The sequence below is a fragment of the Platalea leucorodia genome, assembly GCF_965183815.1.
Source record: "Platalea leucorodia genome assembly, chromosome: 3".
Lineage (NCBI taxonomy): Eukaryota > Metazoa > Chordata > Aves > Pelecaniformes > Threskiornithidae > Platalea > Platalea leucorodia.
The window spans coordinates 106081414-106100366 of NC_138825.1; the positions used below are offsets into that span (position 1 = coordinate 106081414).

An 18953-nucleotide genomic window follows, 5' to 3' on the forward strand; every position below is an offset into this window, starting at 1 on the left:
TGGAAAATACTTTCTAAAAAAATACCTGTAAGCGGTATGGATCCGTTTGGTGGTGGTATCTGTCTGAAGACAGATCACAAAAATCTTGTCTGTGAGGGAAGGAATATGACGGATTTTCATTGAAAGGTAGTAAACACATCTGACTATAGTTTCAGTCTCTTCTGTCTCATTTTGAGTTTGTTTATCAAAAATGTGTGAGTGGAGCGGATTTCTGGGATGAGTCAGAAACTTTTGCCAATGAGTGGAGCAGAATGATTTTCTAATGATGATAAGTCTTCCTCTATACTAGGCTTAACCTTGCCATTCAGACTGGATAACTTGAAGCTAAACAGATTAGTAGATCAGAACAGCAGACCAGCTGCAACTTGGTTGCTGGAAAGATCACACATACTAATTTTCCACCTGATTCTCATGGCACTGCTAGAAGAAAAAAGGACTTAATACATTTTCTAGTGGGGAAAACCTGAGAATGAAGAAGCATAATTATCATCTTGGCATTAACTCCATGCAAGATGCAAATTCAGCATATCCAGTAACAAGAAGGAAACTAAACCGGTTCTCAAAAACCCCAAGTCTCATTCTGACCTCTGCTCTGATTTGTCACATCAACTTTCAAGTCAATATCTGCATCTGTAAAATGAAGTTGATTTACAAAAATACTCAAAATTGAAATCTGAGAATGATAGTGCTATACATTACTACTACACATATGCTGCAGAAATATCTTCCCTGTCTTACTGTTAATAATTTACTCTGTTTACTGTGTAATTTACTCTATGTTGCTCTTTCCTTAAAGATTAAACATTAAACAAGTCTTAAATGGGAAGAAGCAGGAAGAGTTGTGCAAGCTCACTTGTGAACCAGGCAAAGATTTCTCTGTCTTGCTTTCCATCTGTGGAACAAGTTCCCACAGGAATCAAGGGATATCATAAGCCTATATATTTTCTGGGAGGGACTATTCATGTATTTTATTAAACAAACTTTCCAAAGTGCTTAAATTCTTCAAAGATGAGGCCAGTATAAGACAAGCTATCAGACAAGCTGAACTGCTTAACTGTTACAGAGTTGTTTAAATAAAGGTCTTTGTATGCCTAACAAGGACAAACATTGGGGACCGGACCTAAAGTAGTTACTAAGAAAAACTGCAATGCCTAAAGTGATTTTTAAAACCAAGTATAAAGGTAATTTCCTCTGCCATACCTGCGAAAAAATATCTGTGTTTAGTAAAGAACTCCAACTCAGAGATGGTTTGAAGCAAATTTGAGAGCATTTATTATAGAAAGAGACCATAAATTATAATTTAATAAAATCAGTATTTTTTCAGCATGTCTAGTTTTAAATTATTTGTAATTTTTCCCTCATGTAAAAAATAAATCCTTATAGCAAGACAGAACTGAAACTAGACACAAATTGGAGTACGTTTTGTATGGCAACTTGCTTAAAAATAAAACTTCATCATAAATTGACTATCACCTCCTGCTTAAATAAGCTTAGGGGAAAGTTAAGGTCGTTTAGTGCATTTCAATTTTGTGTTAGGATAGTCTTGATCAAGAATCTCATTTTAATAAAATCTGAAAAGTTAACATTTTTCAGTGTAAATATATTACTGCTTCAATATTTTCTTCTACACAAATTTAGTTGTTACTTATGGCAACATAATTGGCTGGAAAGATGCCAGTTTGTCCTCCTGTTGTTCCTTCCCACCAATCAAACTGGGAATCTGTTTTGGTTGTGACTGTGATTTTGTCTCCAGCTTTGAAAGTCAAGTCACCTGGCTGTTGTCCTTCAAACGAATAAAGTGCTGTCACTTCTACTGGATTGCTCCAAGAGTTACCTGAAGTGAAAGAAATTAAATAAAAAGGAAATTATTAAACTGCACACACAGTCAGTCATTAAATGCAATATTCTTAAATGACAGTAGAAAACAGTGACAAAGTAACCAAAATAATTTATCTGAGCATACAAACCATTAAAAATCCCTTCATTCCACTACATTCTTAGGCAAGTGAAATTTGGATTCTAGCCTACCAGCACAGCCTACTTAATAAATAAAGTAGTACTCTACACAAAATAAAGATCAACAATTTTTTTTATAAGCCTCATACGGTCAGAAACAGTGGGAACAAAAGCGGTGCATTGAAGAAAGTGCAAATACTTCCTGAAAGATTGCTGAACAGAACAACTTTCAGGTTTTAGTTTTGGTATGTATTCTCTCTGACAGTTTCTTCACAGAAATTACAAAACTTAAAGCAGGGATTTTGATTTTTAACAATATTCAGAATATAGGATGGTAAAATACAAAATAACCACAGCACTTCCCTTCTCTTTCCATGGGGTTTGCAGCGTCAGGATTTTGGTGTATCTCGCACATTGAACGACCACATATACAAATGGCTTTAATTCTCTTTCCACCATGCTCCTACATAGCTATTTCAGTCCTTAACTGGGGTTGGAATCGTGCCATGAGTCATGGGCCATCACCTAAAGTCTTGGATACCATTGCCCAGCCTCCACTCCTGTTGTCGCTGTTTAGCTCACATCTCAATGTTTATTACTATTGAAATGTCAATCTAAGTGAATATCTTCAATTTGCTAATAATTATGTTTGCTCTCAATTCCTTTAACTGTCTGAACTATACAAAGTAGTTGCATTTGTTTAATGTTGGTTTAGAAAACAGTTAAATCTCTCGCATGAATACATCTAAAAGTGAAAAATGGAAGGTGCAATGGAAGACTAGTTAAGAGGAAATAACGAAGACGTTTACACAGTCAAGTGGAGAGATTTCAGGATGTATTGCTCATACGGACATGATGGCTGCACAAATGCTCAAGCATGCAAGATTAAACACTTTTAGAATTAGCTGCACCCTCTTGCTGCCAGAACTGTGTTGCAAAAGGGGAAAGCCAAGCTCTTCTTACTTAGTCTACACATTGTAAGTACAGAGATAGAAAGGATGGTGAGAGAAGCACCGATACAACTTTTCTTTTGGCAGTCTGTCGTCAACAACTAATACCCACAGAACTTTTCTTCTAGTTGCTTTTATCACTTCAAAAGAAAGAGGAAAAATCCTTTTGCCCCCAAGCCTCCCAAATACAAACTGTAGCCAAAACAGGACAGACAGAGAAGAAACATGGACTACAAATGTATGCATAAACAGCATAGATTCTTTTCCCAGCATTTGTCAATATATATGTTCATTCCATAGGCCAGTTCTTTTACTTCATGATCTACATTTGTAGCAATTACTTAATACAAAATTCTTTGGCCATGTACTGGGAGAGTGTTGGTTGCAGAGAAGTCAAATGCTGTCTTCCTTGATCACACAGTCTCTCTCTCCCGATATCTATATTCATGATCTAAAGTCACACACCACTATTTATTATGATGTGAAAACAAAACCAGATGAGAATACCCATGTTTATCAGGTCCTTATCTCCACCAGTTACTCCCACCAAAAAAAAGGCAGCAATACACCTTTTCACTTCCACACTTGAAACCCTGACAGTCTCTGAGTATTCAGCAATTACATGATCTTCCTCCAAGAATTCAAGCATTTGATGTAGTCAGGACAATATGATGTGTTCCTGTGCAAAGTGTGGTTCGAAGCTAGATGTTTTGATTGAGGAAATCATAGCAAAACCCACAAAAGTAAAAGACACTTTGACTTCTTACTCCTAGTTTTAATTGAAGAACAGTAAGAAAATACTGTGGCTCAGGACTCTTTAGGTGCTAAGGCACGAAAACAGTTACGACTCAGTTGCATATAAAAAGGAGATGGGGTGTGTTTTACCCCTGTGCCACATTCCGGCAGCACGCATGGGTAAAAGTGCATTTTATGTTACGATGAAGGCTACAAATTCTTATATTGTGAGTTCTTAACCATGTGTGTTTCCATCACCTAAGTGTTCAAATGGATAACCACTCAAGGACAATTAGCGTTACTATATAACTGCCCTAACTAACATACTTGGAAAAATCAGATAATTGGCATCACAAAAGAAGAGACTGAAAGTGCCAGAAGTGACTGTGAGAGCTTCTTTTCATTACATTCAATAGAAGAACTGTCACCCCACTTTAATATGCTGGACTTGAAGCAATGGCAGCAAGTAGTAGTTACCTCCTCCATGGCTGAACTTGCATTAAAAATAAGACTGCAATCCCTCTTACAAAAACTCTTGAGTATAACTGAAATTGGCTCAGTAAAAGTAGGAAGAAAAATGAAGGGAAACTAGACACAAATTAAAGCATGAAAGGGTGGAACAAAAGAAGCGCATGTGAGATATTAAAGTGTAGGAGTGCATTTGATGCACCACAATCATGCCTCCAATCATTGTTTGCTTTGTCATATGAACAAGATTGCTTTATGCATTTCCCTTCCCACTTTTTGCCCCTGTGCATCTTTCCAAACATGCAGAAACCTCAAAGCACTACAGCTGATTATGAACATTGATTTCTGAGTCCTTGCCCCATTTGCTACCTGCTATAATTTAAAAACATTTTCCAGCTTTATTCCTGCCAGCTATTTCATAAAAATTCCTACTTAATTTTCCCTAGAGGCTCTTTCCCATACTATAGTTTAATTTTATTTCTCACAAAGATTCTAATCTCTGTGCTTTACTTCTGTATTTTTGTAGCGTAAAACAGATAAAATGCATATTTATTGCCTCCAGATTGCAGCATCCCATGCCTCATATTTATATGGATCATCCTAACAAATAGGTATCTTAAATGAATGCACTGTTACAAAATCCACCACATATATTATAAGGGGGAGCGATTTCATGTTCTTGTTTCACGATTTCAGTTTTACATAAAAGGGGTTTAAATAAAATAGTTATAGTCAACATGAAGATCGCTAAATGCATATATTTGTCGTGGTTTAACCCCAGCCAGCAACTAAGCACCACGCAGCCTCTCGCTCACTCCCCCACCCCAGTGGGATGGGGGAGAGAATTGGAAGGGTGAAGGTCAGAAAACTCGTGGGTTGAGATAAGAACAGTTTAATAATTGAAGTAAAATGAAACAGAATAGTAGTAATAGTAATAATAATAATATAATATAATAATATAATAATATAATAATATAATAATAATATACAAAGCAAGTGAAACACTATACAATTGGCTCACCACCCGCTGACCAATGCCCAGCCTGTCCCTGAGCAGCGATTGCTGCTCCCCGGCCAACTCCCCCCAGTTTATATACTGAGCATGACATCATATGGTATGGAATAGCCCCTTGGCCAGTTTGGGTCAGCTGTCCTGGCTGTGCCCCCTCCCAGCTTCTTGTGCACCGGGCAGAGCATGGGAAGCTGAAAAGTCCTTGACTAGTGTAAGCATTACTTGGCAACAACTAAAACATCAGCGTGTTATCAACATTATTCTCATCCTAAATCGAAAACACAGCACTATACCAGCTACTAGGAAGAAAAATCAACGCTATCCCAGCTGAAACCAGGACAATATTGAAACCACATTTGCAGCTCACACAAGATGGTGCTACAGTGCTACATACAGCATATGATACTGAAATCATTGAGATTTATGAGTATGCACACTGGAATAAAAACAAATTACATTGTGGAAAATCCTTAATTAATGGTATCTGAATACACACAGCACACTTCTACAAACACAGTGGTCAAAACAGAAATATAGAAATTTTGGCTGAAGATCAATTAGTGCAGCAGCCAGCATACATATTCAATGCTCTAGCGTACATGGGTATGGCGTATGCTGGATAACAAACTGCTCTGACCACAATATTCTTTCATTTTTATTCATCTTTACATACCACAATGATCTGAACTTTTTGCTAAGGAGTACTGCTATGGATTACGGACTTGATGAGGTATAAACTAGAGTGAATTTACGGCCTCTTGGGCATGCTGCAGTACCAGACCCAGAGTGAATGAAAGAGCGATAAAACTATCTTTAATTACAGCACATTTACCACAGAATGAAAGCATGCTCTAGAAAATTGCTATAGAACAGATACACTGGCTACATCTATATTAATCAGTTGAAGGGTGCCAGAGCCTGCCTTTGACTTTGAGGCCAACTGGCATAGACTGGTCACATACATTCTAGTAAATGCTCACCATCCAGGGAGGAGAGCCACATCCAAACTACCTACTGTTTTCTATATTGGAGTAACTCCTAAAGCACATCTATGAATTATCTGGGAACGTGCTACGTGAGAATAACGCCAACAACTTTCTAACAACACAACCACATAGGTAACTGAGTTATAGTGCTTGTGCCAATGCTTTCACACTATTTAACTGACTAGTAGGTGTAGCCGCTAGTTTCACATTCTAATGCAAACCTATAAAATATTTGTAAATGCATAGCCTGATTCTAAGACTGGTTTTTAGAGAAGAACAGGCATTTTACATCATTTTGGGTTCAGTTTATTCAGCTTTCAAAAACTAAATCCAAGTTGGAAGACAGAATAGTACAGTCCAGCTGTGGGTCCCAAATTTAATTTTACTGGTATAGATGTATATGCCATAGCCACTGAATGTCTGATGCTGAAGAACTTGCAGAAGAATTATATACAAACTGTAAAGTGCAGCTTTTGGCCATTGACACAGCAATAAAACTGAAATAAGTTTTATGTGCTTGAGGTTAGTGGTGAGATTGCTAAACACCCACTTTGCAAAATTCACTAATTGTCAGCAATTAGAGAGCTAGCAGGATCCTTGTGGGTCATGTGTGCACCTAGATGATAGAAACTGTAAGTGAACTAACACAAACTGTTACTGCTGGTTTGGCGTTCATCCAAACCGTGTTAAGCAGCTTGCAAAAAAGGAGCTCTGTGGCTCAATTGTTACTGCGAATGAGCTATCTGATCGAGGGTACTGATGACTGACAGGGTAATCCTATTGTTGATTGCCCATGTATTATACACTTTCTGCTAAATCTCTACTTGGTAAATGGGCTGTGGATCTGGTTTCTTTTGAAGTTGAAAGGTTGTAATATTGCTTCCATTGGGATGCAACATACCATATGAAAATGTAATTGTCTAGGTAGATACATTTTTCCTTGAACCTGAACAGTCTCTCTACCTTACTCAAATATTTTGTGCAACCTTTAGAATGCATGGCTAATGTTTTCGTTATTTAAAAATCAATGTGAACGAGCAACACATTCAACGTAGAATCATAGAATCGTTTAGGTTGGAAAAGACCATTAAGACCATCAAGTCCAACCGTTAACTAACTTCCAACATACTGACTTCTACTTTCTCTGGTTTTTGTAGAAGAGAAGAAGTAGAGAAGAAGTAGAGAGAAGTGACTGGAACTGCCATGCAAAGTGTTAAAGTCAGATGAGTCTCCGGCATCAGAGATGACTGAAGTTGCACAGTGCTGGCATAAAAGCTCCACCAAAAAGTGTCAGCTTACAGAAAGGCTGCAATAGAATTCTCGTTGGTTAAATAGAGACCCAGAAAACTAAGCAACCACATGAACCCTGTTTGTGCAGCAGAAATAAAAGAAAACTAACAAACAGGCCAAATGATGGAAAACAACTAATGGATCTAGGCAGATGCAAACACCTATACTTTTAAAAACAAATATATCAAGTATCAACAAGGTTTATCATCACTAGTACAATGTTCAGAGGCATTGAAAGCCTTGGTTATTACTTGTAGTTTTAGGATGAGAGCTGTAGCTAACAGTGAACAGACAGAAATCCGTTCTTTACCTGTTATGGGACACCAGGCTTTTATTTGGAGAGGATTAGTATTGAGTTTATAATTAGATTTCACAAAAGAATCAAAGTAGGCTGAAGAACTAGGTTAATTGCTGGGTCTTGCAAATCACTGAGTAAAAAATGATAGCTGGTGCCAGCAACAATGAAGAGTTTATAGAAGATTTTAATGGCCACCCTTAGCAAATGGCCTGGACAACATGACCTACTAAGGTACGACTGTGAGTGTGAATAGTGTGTGTGTATACATATATTGATAGTCTGAAGGACGCTTGCTCCAAATTCTCTTATTAAAAAGGAACACCATTATCAGGCCCCAACTAGACATGTTAAAGAGGAAAACAACCTTTAGGTTGATTCAAGAGCTTTATATGAGCCAGCAACATGCCGTTGCAGCAAAGGCGGCAAATGGTATCTTGGGCTGCATTAGGCACCGTATTGCCAGAACGTCAAGGGAGGTGATCCTTCCCCTCCACTCAGCACTGGTGAGGCCACACCTGCAGTGCTGGGTCCAGTTCTGAGCTTCTCAGTACAAGAGAGACATGGACATGCTGAAGAGAGTCCAGCAAAGGGCCATAAAGATGAGGAAGGGACTGGAGCATCTCTCCTATGAGGATAGGCTGAGAGAGCTGGTGCTGTTCAGCCTAGGGAAGAGAAGGATCAGGGGAGATCTCATCCATGTCTATAAATATCTGAAGGGAGGGTGCAAAGAGGTTGGCCCTAGGCTCTTTTCAGTGGTGCCCAATGACAGGACCAGAGGCAATGGGGACAAACTGAAACACAGGAGGTTCCCTCTGAACATCAGGAAACACTTTGTTACTGTGAGGGTGACTGGAACACGTTGCCCAGAGAGGCGGCAGAGTTTCCATCCTTAGAGGTATTCAAAAGCTATCTGGACACAGACCTGGGCAACTGGCTCTCAGTGGCCCTGCCTGAGCAAGGGGCTTGGAGCAGATGACCTCTAGAGGTCCTTTCCAACCTCAACCATTCTGTGATTCGGTGAAAAACTTCAGAGACTTTCGAAACGAAATTACCTTTAAGCATGAAAGCAGCATGAAAACTTGTAATGGGGGCTGGGGAGAGAGGCTGGATGGGAAACAGCAGTAATCAAAACCCAAGCTGACACAAATAGAAGTCACCTTGCCAGCATCACCTCTGTCTAAGGCAGACAGAGCAGCCTCCCTGTCAGACAGCGTGACTAGCCTGCGCGCAGCCAGGGGAGTGACAGCAGGCAGTGCACCCAGTAGGGACTCACACCTCTTTGTGCATGTGTGACCTTGTGGTGGGGCTTTCTTGGCAACATATGGATCAGTGGGTTGTAAGGAGCTGCACGAGCACACGTAGAGCTGGAGTACCCACATCGCCAACAAGAGGTTTGTGCATGTAGGAGAACCTGCCCTGCCAGACTAGATTGTGTGTGCTCATAACCCATATTACCTGTGAGAGGGGATGTGCATGAATGTAAAGCTTTGTACATGTAACACTTGATATGCATGCATGCCTGTAAGTGCAATTGAAACTTCGGAGGTTGCGTTTAGAAACTTCAGGTGATTATTAATATTTTGTAGTTGTCTAATATTACAGTTTATTTGCTGTAATTCTGATATTGATCCTGAATGTATACTTCACAGATTACCAGCTAATTATCTGTCATTAATGAATTAATAAAGCACTTTGATCATTATTTTGGTTTAAGCTATATGAACTGAGCAGTCTTTCCCTGTGACAATACGATGATGCCTAGAGGCAGGCAGAGAAATGGCATAATTTTAACTTTGAAGTAGTAGGTGAACCGCTAAATTCAATCTGTAATACTCACAAGAATGGGATGAAAGCTGGATCTGGCAGGGAGTGCTTTTGGTTCTGTTTGAGCTCAAAGATACTTAACCTGAGAATCAGTGGAGGAATGTAAAGGAGAATGATATGGGCAAAGTGATAGGGCAGGAAATTAACTTTGCAGCAAGAACTGAATCAAGAGGAGAGTAAAGGAATATTGAATTTGCAAAGGTCAGAGAGAAGGATGTTGTAACAATTGAATCATAGCAGGACAAAAGCCTGGACAAACATGGAGATGGAAAGAAAAGGCTGCATCTTTGAAATGGTATTCATAGAAAAATCTATAGGACTCGTATTGCTCAGAAAGTGAGAACTAAAGAAATTCAACTTGAAGATCACACGTGCTCTGCAGTGGTCAGCAACAGGCAGTTTCAAATTCTATTTGATCATTTTTAGCTTGAATTCATAATTCATTAACAAGGGAGTACCAGAGCAAGGCAGGAAGATATAGATCTGGAACAAAGGTAATTATGAGGTGTCTGTAGAAAGTGTTATCTAGTAAATGAAAAGGGACAAAGGATAGCTAGCTGGAAAATCTTAACAGAAGAATGGAGGGCTGGTAAAGACGCCTTCTCAGTGACACACTGGAAATATAGATGTAAAGGCAATTACAGACATAGCCCAGCAACAGAATTCAGAGAGCACAAATATTATCAAAGAAAACAGGACATAGCAATTAATCTATCAGGTTAAGGGAAGATGGGATGTACTTTCTAATACGAGGTTATGAAGAAGTCACCAGAGATTTGGAAGTACCAGTTACGTTTACTCCAGTGACTGGAGCAGTACCAAGGCCAACTGCCAGTCTGGCCCTGTCCATGCTATTAAACTCCACGTCTCCAAATCAGAGTAGCTTCATTCATATTGACTATTGGCGACAGCCTCTGGCACATGCTAACTTACAAACTACTATGGAATCATTTGACAGCCCACTACTTTTCCCAGATCAAAATCATACCAGGAACCTGCTAACAATTAAAGGAATAAATGATAAAGTTTCAGTGCCCAAGCACATTCCCTTGCAATGTTTAATTTATTAGCATAGATAGAGCCAATGGCTTGAACTGAGTGCAAGAGAAACTGCTTTAAAGACCGTCCAGCATAGTACTGAAGAACTACAAACAACAAGATAAAACAAGATTAGGTAACACCAATACGATCAACTATGGGCTTTATAAGATGAAAGAGGATGAGATGCTGACACTGGGAAGAGATATTGCTGGATAAGACTGAGTTTAACAGTCAAAAGGAAGCAACAAGATAGGATGGATACCTGGGGCAAATGGAGACAGAGGGGACAAAACAATGAGAATCTTCTGCATCTGGTGAAAGCCATAAAGTTTAGAGAAGATATTAGCTGAGGACAAGTAGAACCATCATGTCTGAAAGATACTCAGTGTGGACTGGTAACAGGGGACAGACACTGACTAGGACCTGAAGAATGATCTAGTAATGCAAGACTTCCACACAGATGAGACTGGGAGCACGTCACTAAATAAAGCACGCTCTCTGAGACTTAGGTTGGAGTCTGGTGTGTTGCCAGACATTAAACCACCTTTTTGGCCACTCCTCTTTTTGCCCCCATTAGTCATCTGGGGGGGCTATTTCAAAGCCCTACTCCCCCAGTTGGTAAGAAAGCTTTCTTAATGTCCAGCTTCAAGTAATTCACTACCAGTTTACATCTATTTTTTTGTTTGCTGACATTGGCCTTTGGCTGAAACCCTTCTTTCTTGGCTTTTATCTTCCTTAGGCTTTTATAGTAAAAAAATATTTTTTTAAATCTTCAGACTGTTACACTAAAAATAACTTAGCTACTCCATATCAGTGACTCCTTGCTCCACTCACTGCACTTATTCTTCTCCACATCTATTCAATTTTACCTAATTTTTCTTGAAAATGATTAAAGAGAATATTACCATAAGGTACGAGACCTGTAGGTAACTGACTTCTCACACTCTACCGTTAAGAGCAGAGCTGTTTAAATAGAAGGGTGACAGAACTGAAGGAACAGAGAACTCATTTTGTGGAGATCACACATTTATTTCTGAATGTGAAAATAAAAAATATTTGGGATGAATCAGCACATGAGACTGTCAGAACAGACCTACTGATGAGGAGATAAAGTAATGAATGAAGAAATCAGCAAAGGAAAAATAGAAGGGGAAGAAGAGTAGAGAACACTGGAGGAACTGGAAGCCACAGCAAGCTGAGGTACACAAGGAAAAGATTGAGTGAAATCAAAATAAAGGGGATGTGTACATAATTTAAAGAAACTTCAATATAGAGCTATAGATTTTGAATATGAATGGACATATTTCAAATCCCAGAACCCTAAACCCAGAGCCATATTAGAAATTCAACATAATACAATATTGAACACAGATGTTACTCATTAGTTTGATGATCATTAATCCAATGAAAAGTCATCAGTTCTATAAAGTGTTTTAATATTAGTAGGTTTTGAAAGAAGAGGTTCCAACGAAGACAAAAAAGGAAGCTAGCAAACGGAAGACTAGAGGGATGCAAAGTTAGGAGGGAAAAGAAAGATGTCTTTGTGATTAGTGCCTTTATCTGTTCCCTGACCATAAGAAGAAATACCAGCACATGTATTAAATGGTGCAGCTGTTTCAAAGAGACTAAGGAAATGGGCCTAATACTGACCTGTTCATATTAATTTAGAAAACAGTTAAGGTCAGCATTAATCAGGTTGAAGTGAAAGCACTAATTGTGTGCTGGACCAGCAATATGGAGAGAAAAATTGGACAGTGTGTTGTCTGAGATAATGCTAATTCTTCAGCTCTCTTTTCTCCAAAGAATTATGAAGCTGAAAGTAATAATAGTCTTAGTGATACAGCACCTTTTTCAAGAACATGAGGCAAATGTGACGTCTTGGTTATATATGATCAGTCATACTGGGGAGTATCTACGTTTTACTACATCTGTAACTTACCTTCTTGGTTTCCATTATATTTTATGTCTATTTCTGAGCTATTATGCTAAACAGAAGCTATGAAAATAATTTATGCACTTATCAATAAAGTTATGCCCTATAGAGATTCGATTTCTTAGGTGAATTTTGTCAGGGATAGTCAAAGCAGCATTGGAAGGGAACCAAGAGGGAGTGTGTGGAAGAAAGATGTAAGGCTTAGTGCTGGATTTTTGAGGAAACCACTAATTATTGCTACATGCCAATTTCCTGCAAGCTGTTCAGTCCTCTGATTTTAAGTATCTCACGTCTTAACGTCACTACTACATTTTGTAATTGCTTTTAAATAAGAGTTTTAAAACAATGAATACCAGTTTTAAATTCAAGATATGTGAATTAACAGTGGTTTTGATCATAATTCTGATGAGTCACACTCTACTGAGTTAGAAAAAAGAAACAATTGAAGACACACTTTGATGATATTCTAAAAGACAATCTTAGAAATAGTGCAGTTGTTTGAAAGCATGCATGTATGCCTCTAAACTTGTCTCCTTAGAAACAAAACAATGGAAACTATTTCATTTATGTTATGATAACAGTCAAAAATGCACAGAATACTTCTGAAAACACAGGAAAAGATACTCTAGGATGTAAGGAAATAAAGCTATAAAAGTACATAATTGTATGTTTATTACTAATTACATGCACATACAAAAAAAAAAATCCTTTGTTACAACTGATTTTTCCACTCAGAGTTTAGAAAGCAATCAAAATGATGAAAACTGCAACAGAAAACAGTATTCTGTTATTGAAATAGAAAATATATGGCTTGCAACTGATGGGACTACCAGTTTGAATATTTCCTCAAATTTAAAAACCTCTTGCATATATTATGAATTCCTTTATTAAAAAGGCTCGGCTCATTTACTTGCTAGAATGTAAACAAAGAAAAAAAAATATTTCCACAGTGATGTTATAAAATATTGAAACAACATTGCCTCAAAATATCGACTTTATGACCACATGCAATAATAAAAACATGACAGATACAGTATCTTATACCATGTGACTTTTGAAAACTGGCATCTTGGAGATTAAGACCTCATTAGGTATAGTTCAGTGGATACTTATACTTCGTAATGTTTCATGGATGTAGAAGTTTAATACAATTAATAGCCCATGCTTTGATGATAATTGAATTCCGAGGCTTTACTATTCATAAGTAGTTTCTAACAAATATTGTTTAGGTAATGTCAACTCTGGCTCAAAGTTGGGGCTCAGACCCACAAAGGTGATGTTGCATTCATGTTCACAGCTAGGCCGCACAAAAGTTAAGTCAGATTACTGAATTACCTAAGTTACAATGTCAGGATAAGCAGAAACAAAATACTTTATAATGTTAAGGTTTACTGGGCACTTATTAGACAATGTCTGTTCTCAGGCTTCATCATTCACTATGTCTGGTGACAGGCCTAAAACAGCAGCATCTTTGGAAAGTGACAACTGGTCTGTGTTTAAAGACTTAAGATGGAAGTGAAGTAAGGAAAGTCAGAGAAGGGATGAAAGGAAGTACCATGAGTTATTGCATAGAGAAAAAGAGGGCAGTAAACTGCAAGATGTCATGGATTTCTTCTCTCAAGTCAAGACGAAACATCAGCCAGTGGGGGGTGGGGAAAAGGCAGTAAAGCAGAAGCATATTGTAGTATGTTACACACTGGGACTCGCAAGAAATTAACTTTTCAGGTCCTGTATGGCAACAAAATATTACATGTGCTAATGCCTACTTAGAAAAAAGTCTCCATGCAACTCTCATTCAGAAAGAAGAATAGTAGCCCAACTGCATCCTAAATACTAGAAGTTATGAAAATAATTTCAGTTCTTGAATCACAGCAGTATACACATCAGTTCTTTTTTCAACCTAATGTGCTTCATTTTCCATATTCTTTGTTTACGCTGCTCAGCCTTTAACCTAAGAAGAAAGGGTTTCATCTCAGCTTCTAGAGCAGAACAGACATATACCTACTTAAAAATTTCATTTTAGTTGTTTCTGGACAAATCACAAACCAAGTGTTTGTTCAGTCTTACAAGTGAAATCTCAAATGTCCTATCCACGTTAAGCTACTAATTTCCTTAATGGCCTTTTTTATTTTAACTATAGACTCACCTCAAAAAACCCCTCACCATACACAAAACAACAAACTCGTATTTCACTGAAGAGATGTTTGGGAAGTCCTTAATATGCACAGTAGATTTGACATTTTATATCTACAGGTACTAATCTGCTATAATCACATATAAGCATAAATCTTTCTGTACAGATACCTGAAGTATGTCATATGCCACTATTGATCCAATTAATGTCCAATAATGCTCATCTGATCAAAGGTCAGGAGACATGATATTCATCAAATCATGCTTAGAACAAATAATCCCTTGCCTTAGCTGTTGTTTTGCCACTAATCATGGCTTGTTTTGGGTAAGTGAACAACACAACTTGTCTTTCCTTTCTGAAAAAAAGCTTCTTAAGATTCTCAAAGTATTTAAATTCAACATTGAAATCTGAAAACAATTCCTTCTTCATAACTAAGAAAACAAGGATGGACTTTCTGGGGTAACTAAGCCTCACTGACACTGCAGTTTAAGCAGAACCCTTTAAATGCCCACACAAATGCCTATTTGTGCTATCGGTTACAAAAACCTGCTCTGAAGAGGGAGGGCAGGCACCAGTTGCTTCACTCTATTCTACAATCACTTACAGGCAAAGAAATGTCCTATATCCAGAAGACCTGATGTCTATTTTGTTACAGCAGCTGTAGATTTAAGGCAATTTCAAAACATTAGAGTCCCTTGGATGATATCAAGGAAGGCCTGTACCATTCCAGGAACTACACTCTTTAATACCTCTTGGTACTAAATGCACATACCAGTCCTGGAAAGGAGTGCAAAACCAAATGTTAAGCCCTCTTCCACTTCCATGAGAACTGTCTCAACCAACTCTATTTTCTGAATTAGTTGCAGAGCTAGACATTATCTATTACTTCAAGTAGGAACTGTGTCCAGGTTTCCAGTGTTACAAAGCCCTCCAGTTGATTTCTGGAATCGCTGAATAACTATCTTCTCCATTAATAAAGAAATGGTGGCTGGAAAAAGCTATTCCATGTTTAACACTTGTTGTTAAAGGCAGCACAAAGCAAAGTTAGCCACAGACGTTCCGTACAAGGTATGCTACCCTCAATTTTGCTCCGGAGCCTCAACAGATGAGAAATTAATGATCAGCTTCAAATCTGTATGCATGGAAAGGAGGTATTATACACACTTTTACAGCAGCCTCACAAAACCCAGAAAAAGGCTCAAATATTTTTGACCTCTTCCACATAACCTGGAAATGGACCATTTCAAAGCAGCTTCCATGTCACCAACTTGTGTCACTACTGAACAATGTCACATCTAGCAAACAAAACTGGTGGTTTCATTGCTGGTTGAAACAGACCTGATTATATTTAAAGTTTAAGTTAATGTGCAAATTAAGCTCATTCAGTATGAAACATATTTCACTGTTTTTGAGTTTCTGGCCTACTAGGGAACATGCTGGCTCATCATCTTCATCTGCTGATGGAATGCTTTCTATCTTTGTTTCAGCACAGTCAGCTTTTGCATTAAAGTGCCTTTTTTGTCAAGCATCTGTGGATGTATTTGATATTTAGGATATAAAAAACCCACCTCCTGCTTGCAAGACTCAATTCCGTAACAGTACTTTTCCTGATTACTTTTTTGATTTTTCTGCCTTTTCAAAAACCATTTAAATTTTCATTCAAACTGAAATGGTCAAATAAACTATATCAATGTCAAGGGCTTTGTTATGTTCAAGACTACATTAATGCAAATAATGCCTGTGCTGAAATCATACTGCAAAAGCTGAGATGCAATGCTAAGCATAACCTTCATGTTCTGAAAAGTACAGTACAGTAACGAGAACTGAGCACTGTTTTATTCAGGTCAAACTGACGATTTAAGAATGATTTGCAGATCTTTTACTATGTTGACAAGCTTCTCCATGTTTCCTCTACACATACTGAGTTAACATCTCAACCAGAATACACTGTCTCTGCATTTTGCTTCTCAAATCTCTGTACTGTCAGATTCAAAAGTTCTCCTAATGTGTTAATGGCACATGAACAAGTTCTCTTGATATAAGTCTTAGCTTTTACTCCAGTCTGGGAAACAACCTACAGCCTCAAAAAAAAAAAAAAAAAAATCCAAAACCCCCCAAAAAACCGCAAACAAACAAAACCCACCACAAACCAAACTAGTAAACCCAACTTAATTCTATACAGCTTCTGCCAGCTTCTAGGGTAAGGTTTTGTGAAATAATGATTGAAAATTTTTTTCAGCCTTGCATGAAGAAAAACTTCTCTGCACTGGTTAGAAAAAATGGTTAAAAATAATAAAATTATATGAGAATCATATGGAAACAATACAAAATTATATTATTGTACAAGGCCTCATTTGAAGTGCTGTTGACAATTCTTATCACCAATGTTTAAAACTGGACGAGGAATAGGATGACCAGGAACAGAAAGCCTGTTTTCAAGGGGAAACAAAAATGAGCTTCACAGTATAAAACTCAGATCAAACAGGTTACTACTACCGGACAAAGGAATAAAACAGAAAAGTATTTCAGCTAAAGAACAGAAAAGTATTTCAGCTAAAGAACAGAAAAGCATAAGACAAAACTGATTTAATCTTGCTAAGAATAAATTTAATAAAAAATAATAATAATGAAAAGCAGAAAGAAGTTTCAAGTCATTAAAACAGAAAGATTCAGAAACTGCTTTCTGTTAAAAAAGCTGGTAACTCCTAACTATTTTAATACTAAGTCTACCACTTTCATGATAACATATTTATATTATGTGAACACCTGCAATATATAGAAAACTCTTGTTAACTTTTCTATTGGGTTTGCGTGGCAAGGTTTTGGTAGCAGGGGGGCTACAGGGCTGGCTTCTGTGAGAAGCTGATAGAAGCTTCCCCTATGTCCAATAGAGCCAATGCCAGCTGGCACCAAGACGGACCTGCCGCTGGCCAAGGCCGAGCCCATCAGTGATGGTGGTAGCACCTCTGGGATAACGTATTTAAGAAGGGAGAAAAAAAATCCAACCTGCGCAACTGCAGCCGGAGAGAGGAGTGAGAATATGTGAGAGGAACAACGCTGCAGACACCAAGGTCAGTGAAGGAGGGGGAGGAGGTGCTCCAGGTGCTGGAGCAGAGATTCCCCTGCAGCCCCTGGGGAAGACCATGGTGAGGCAGGCTGTCCCCCTGCAGCCCATGGAGGTTAACGGTGGAGCAGAGATCCACCTGCAGCCTGTGGAGGACCCCACGCCAGAGCAGGTGGATGCCTGGAGGAGGCTGTCACCCCATGGGAAGCCCGTGCTGGAGCAGGCTCCTGGCAGGACCTGTGGACCCGTGGAGAGAGGACACCACACTGGAGCAGGTTTGCTGGCAGGACTTGTGACCCCCTGGGGGGACCCACGCTGGAGCAGTCTGTTCCTGAAGGACTGCACCCCGTGGAAGGGACCCACGCTGGAGCAGTTTGTGAACTGCAGCCTGTGGGGAGGACTCACGTTGGAGAAGTTCATGGAGGACTGTCTCTGTGGGAGGGACCCCACATTGGAGCAGGGGAAGAGTGTGAGGAGTCCTCCCCCTGAGGAGTAAGGACTGGCAGAGACGTGTGATGAACTGACCGCAACCCCCATTCCCTGTCCCCCGTGCCGCTGGGGGGGGAGAGAGGTAGAGAAATTGGGAGTGAAGTTGAGCCCAGGAAGAAGGGAGGGGTGGGAGGAAGGTGTTTTAAGATTTAGTTTTTATTTTGTCATTACCTTACTCTGATTTGATTGGTAATAAATTAAACTAATTTCCCCCAGTTGAGTCTGTTTTGCCCATGACGGTAATTGGTGAGTGATCTCTCCCTGCCCTTATCTCGACCCACAAGCCTTTTGTTATATTTTCCTCTCCCCTGTCCAGCTGAGGTGGGGGAGTGATAGAAGTGAGCACCTGGCATCCAGGCAGGGTCAATCCACCACAACTTTAGTTGCAACATCCACCCTCATGAGGGTGAGGCATCTTGAACTGCCATCATCACGCAACCTGTGTTCACATCACGCTTCCCAGGCTAGCACAGCAGCCTTCGCTGAATACTCATTACATCAGCCTGGCCAAAAAGCACACAGGTATGATAAAATCCATGAAATGAAACAGCAAGCAGTTCTGCAAATTTCAGTTAAAATTTAAGAATGGTATTGACAATATTCTTCATACTTTTATGAACATGATGCAATGCTACATATGCTTTTAGGTCAAGTGGAATATTGGATGTGTAGAGGCTCTTTCAAAAGAAAAAGCTTACATAACTACATTTGTGAAAAAAACATCCCTTAGTTCAAGTATGAGGAAATTCTGGCTTGCAGATGGGATTCAGTCA

The 18953-nt window shown here is 38.9% G+C and overlaps 1 protein-coding gene across 1 annotated transcript in view; it reads right to left on the reverse strand.

Annotated features, from left to right (window-relative positions):
• Nucleotides 1-1634: 1634 nt before the first annotated feature.
• The window catches only part of SH3YL1 (SH3 and SYLF domain containing 1), a gene marked incomplete at its 3' end in the record, with an annotated part of 50531 nt that continues 33212 nt past the window's right edge, over nt 1635-18953 (reverse strand). Inside the window, exon 10 of the mRNA XM_082305905.1 lies at nt 1635-1834. Coding sequence (XP_082162031.1) covers nt 1635-1834 — 200 coding nt within the window. The remainder of the gene's footprint in view (nt 1835-18953) is intronic.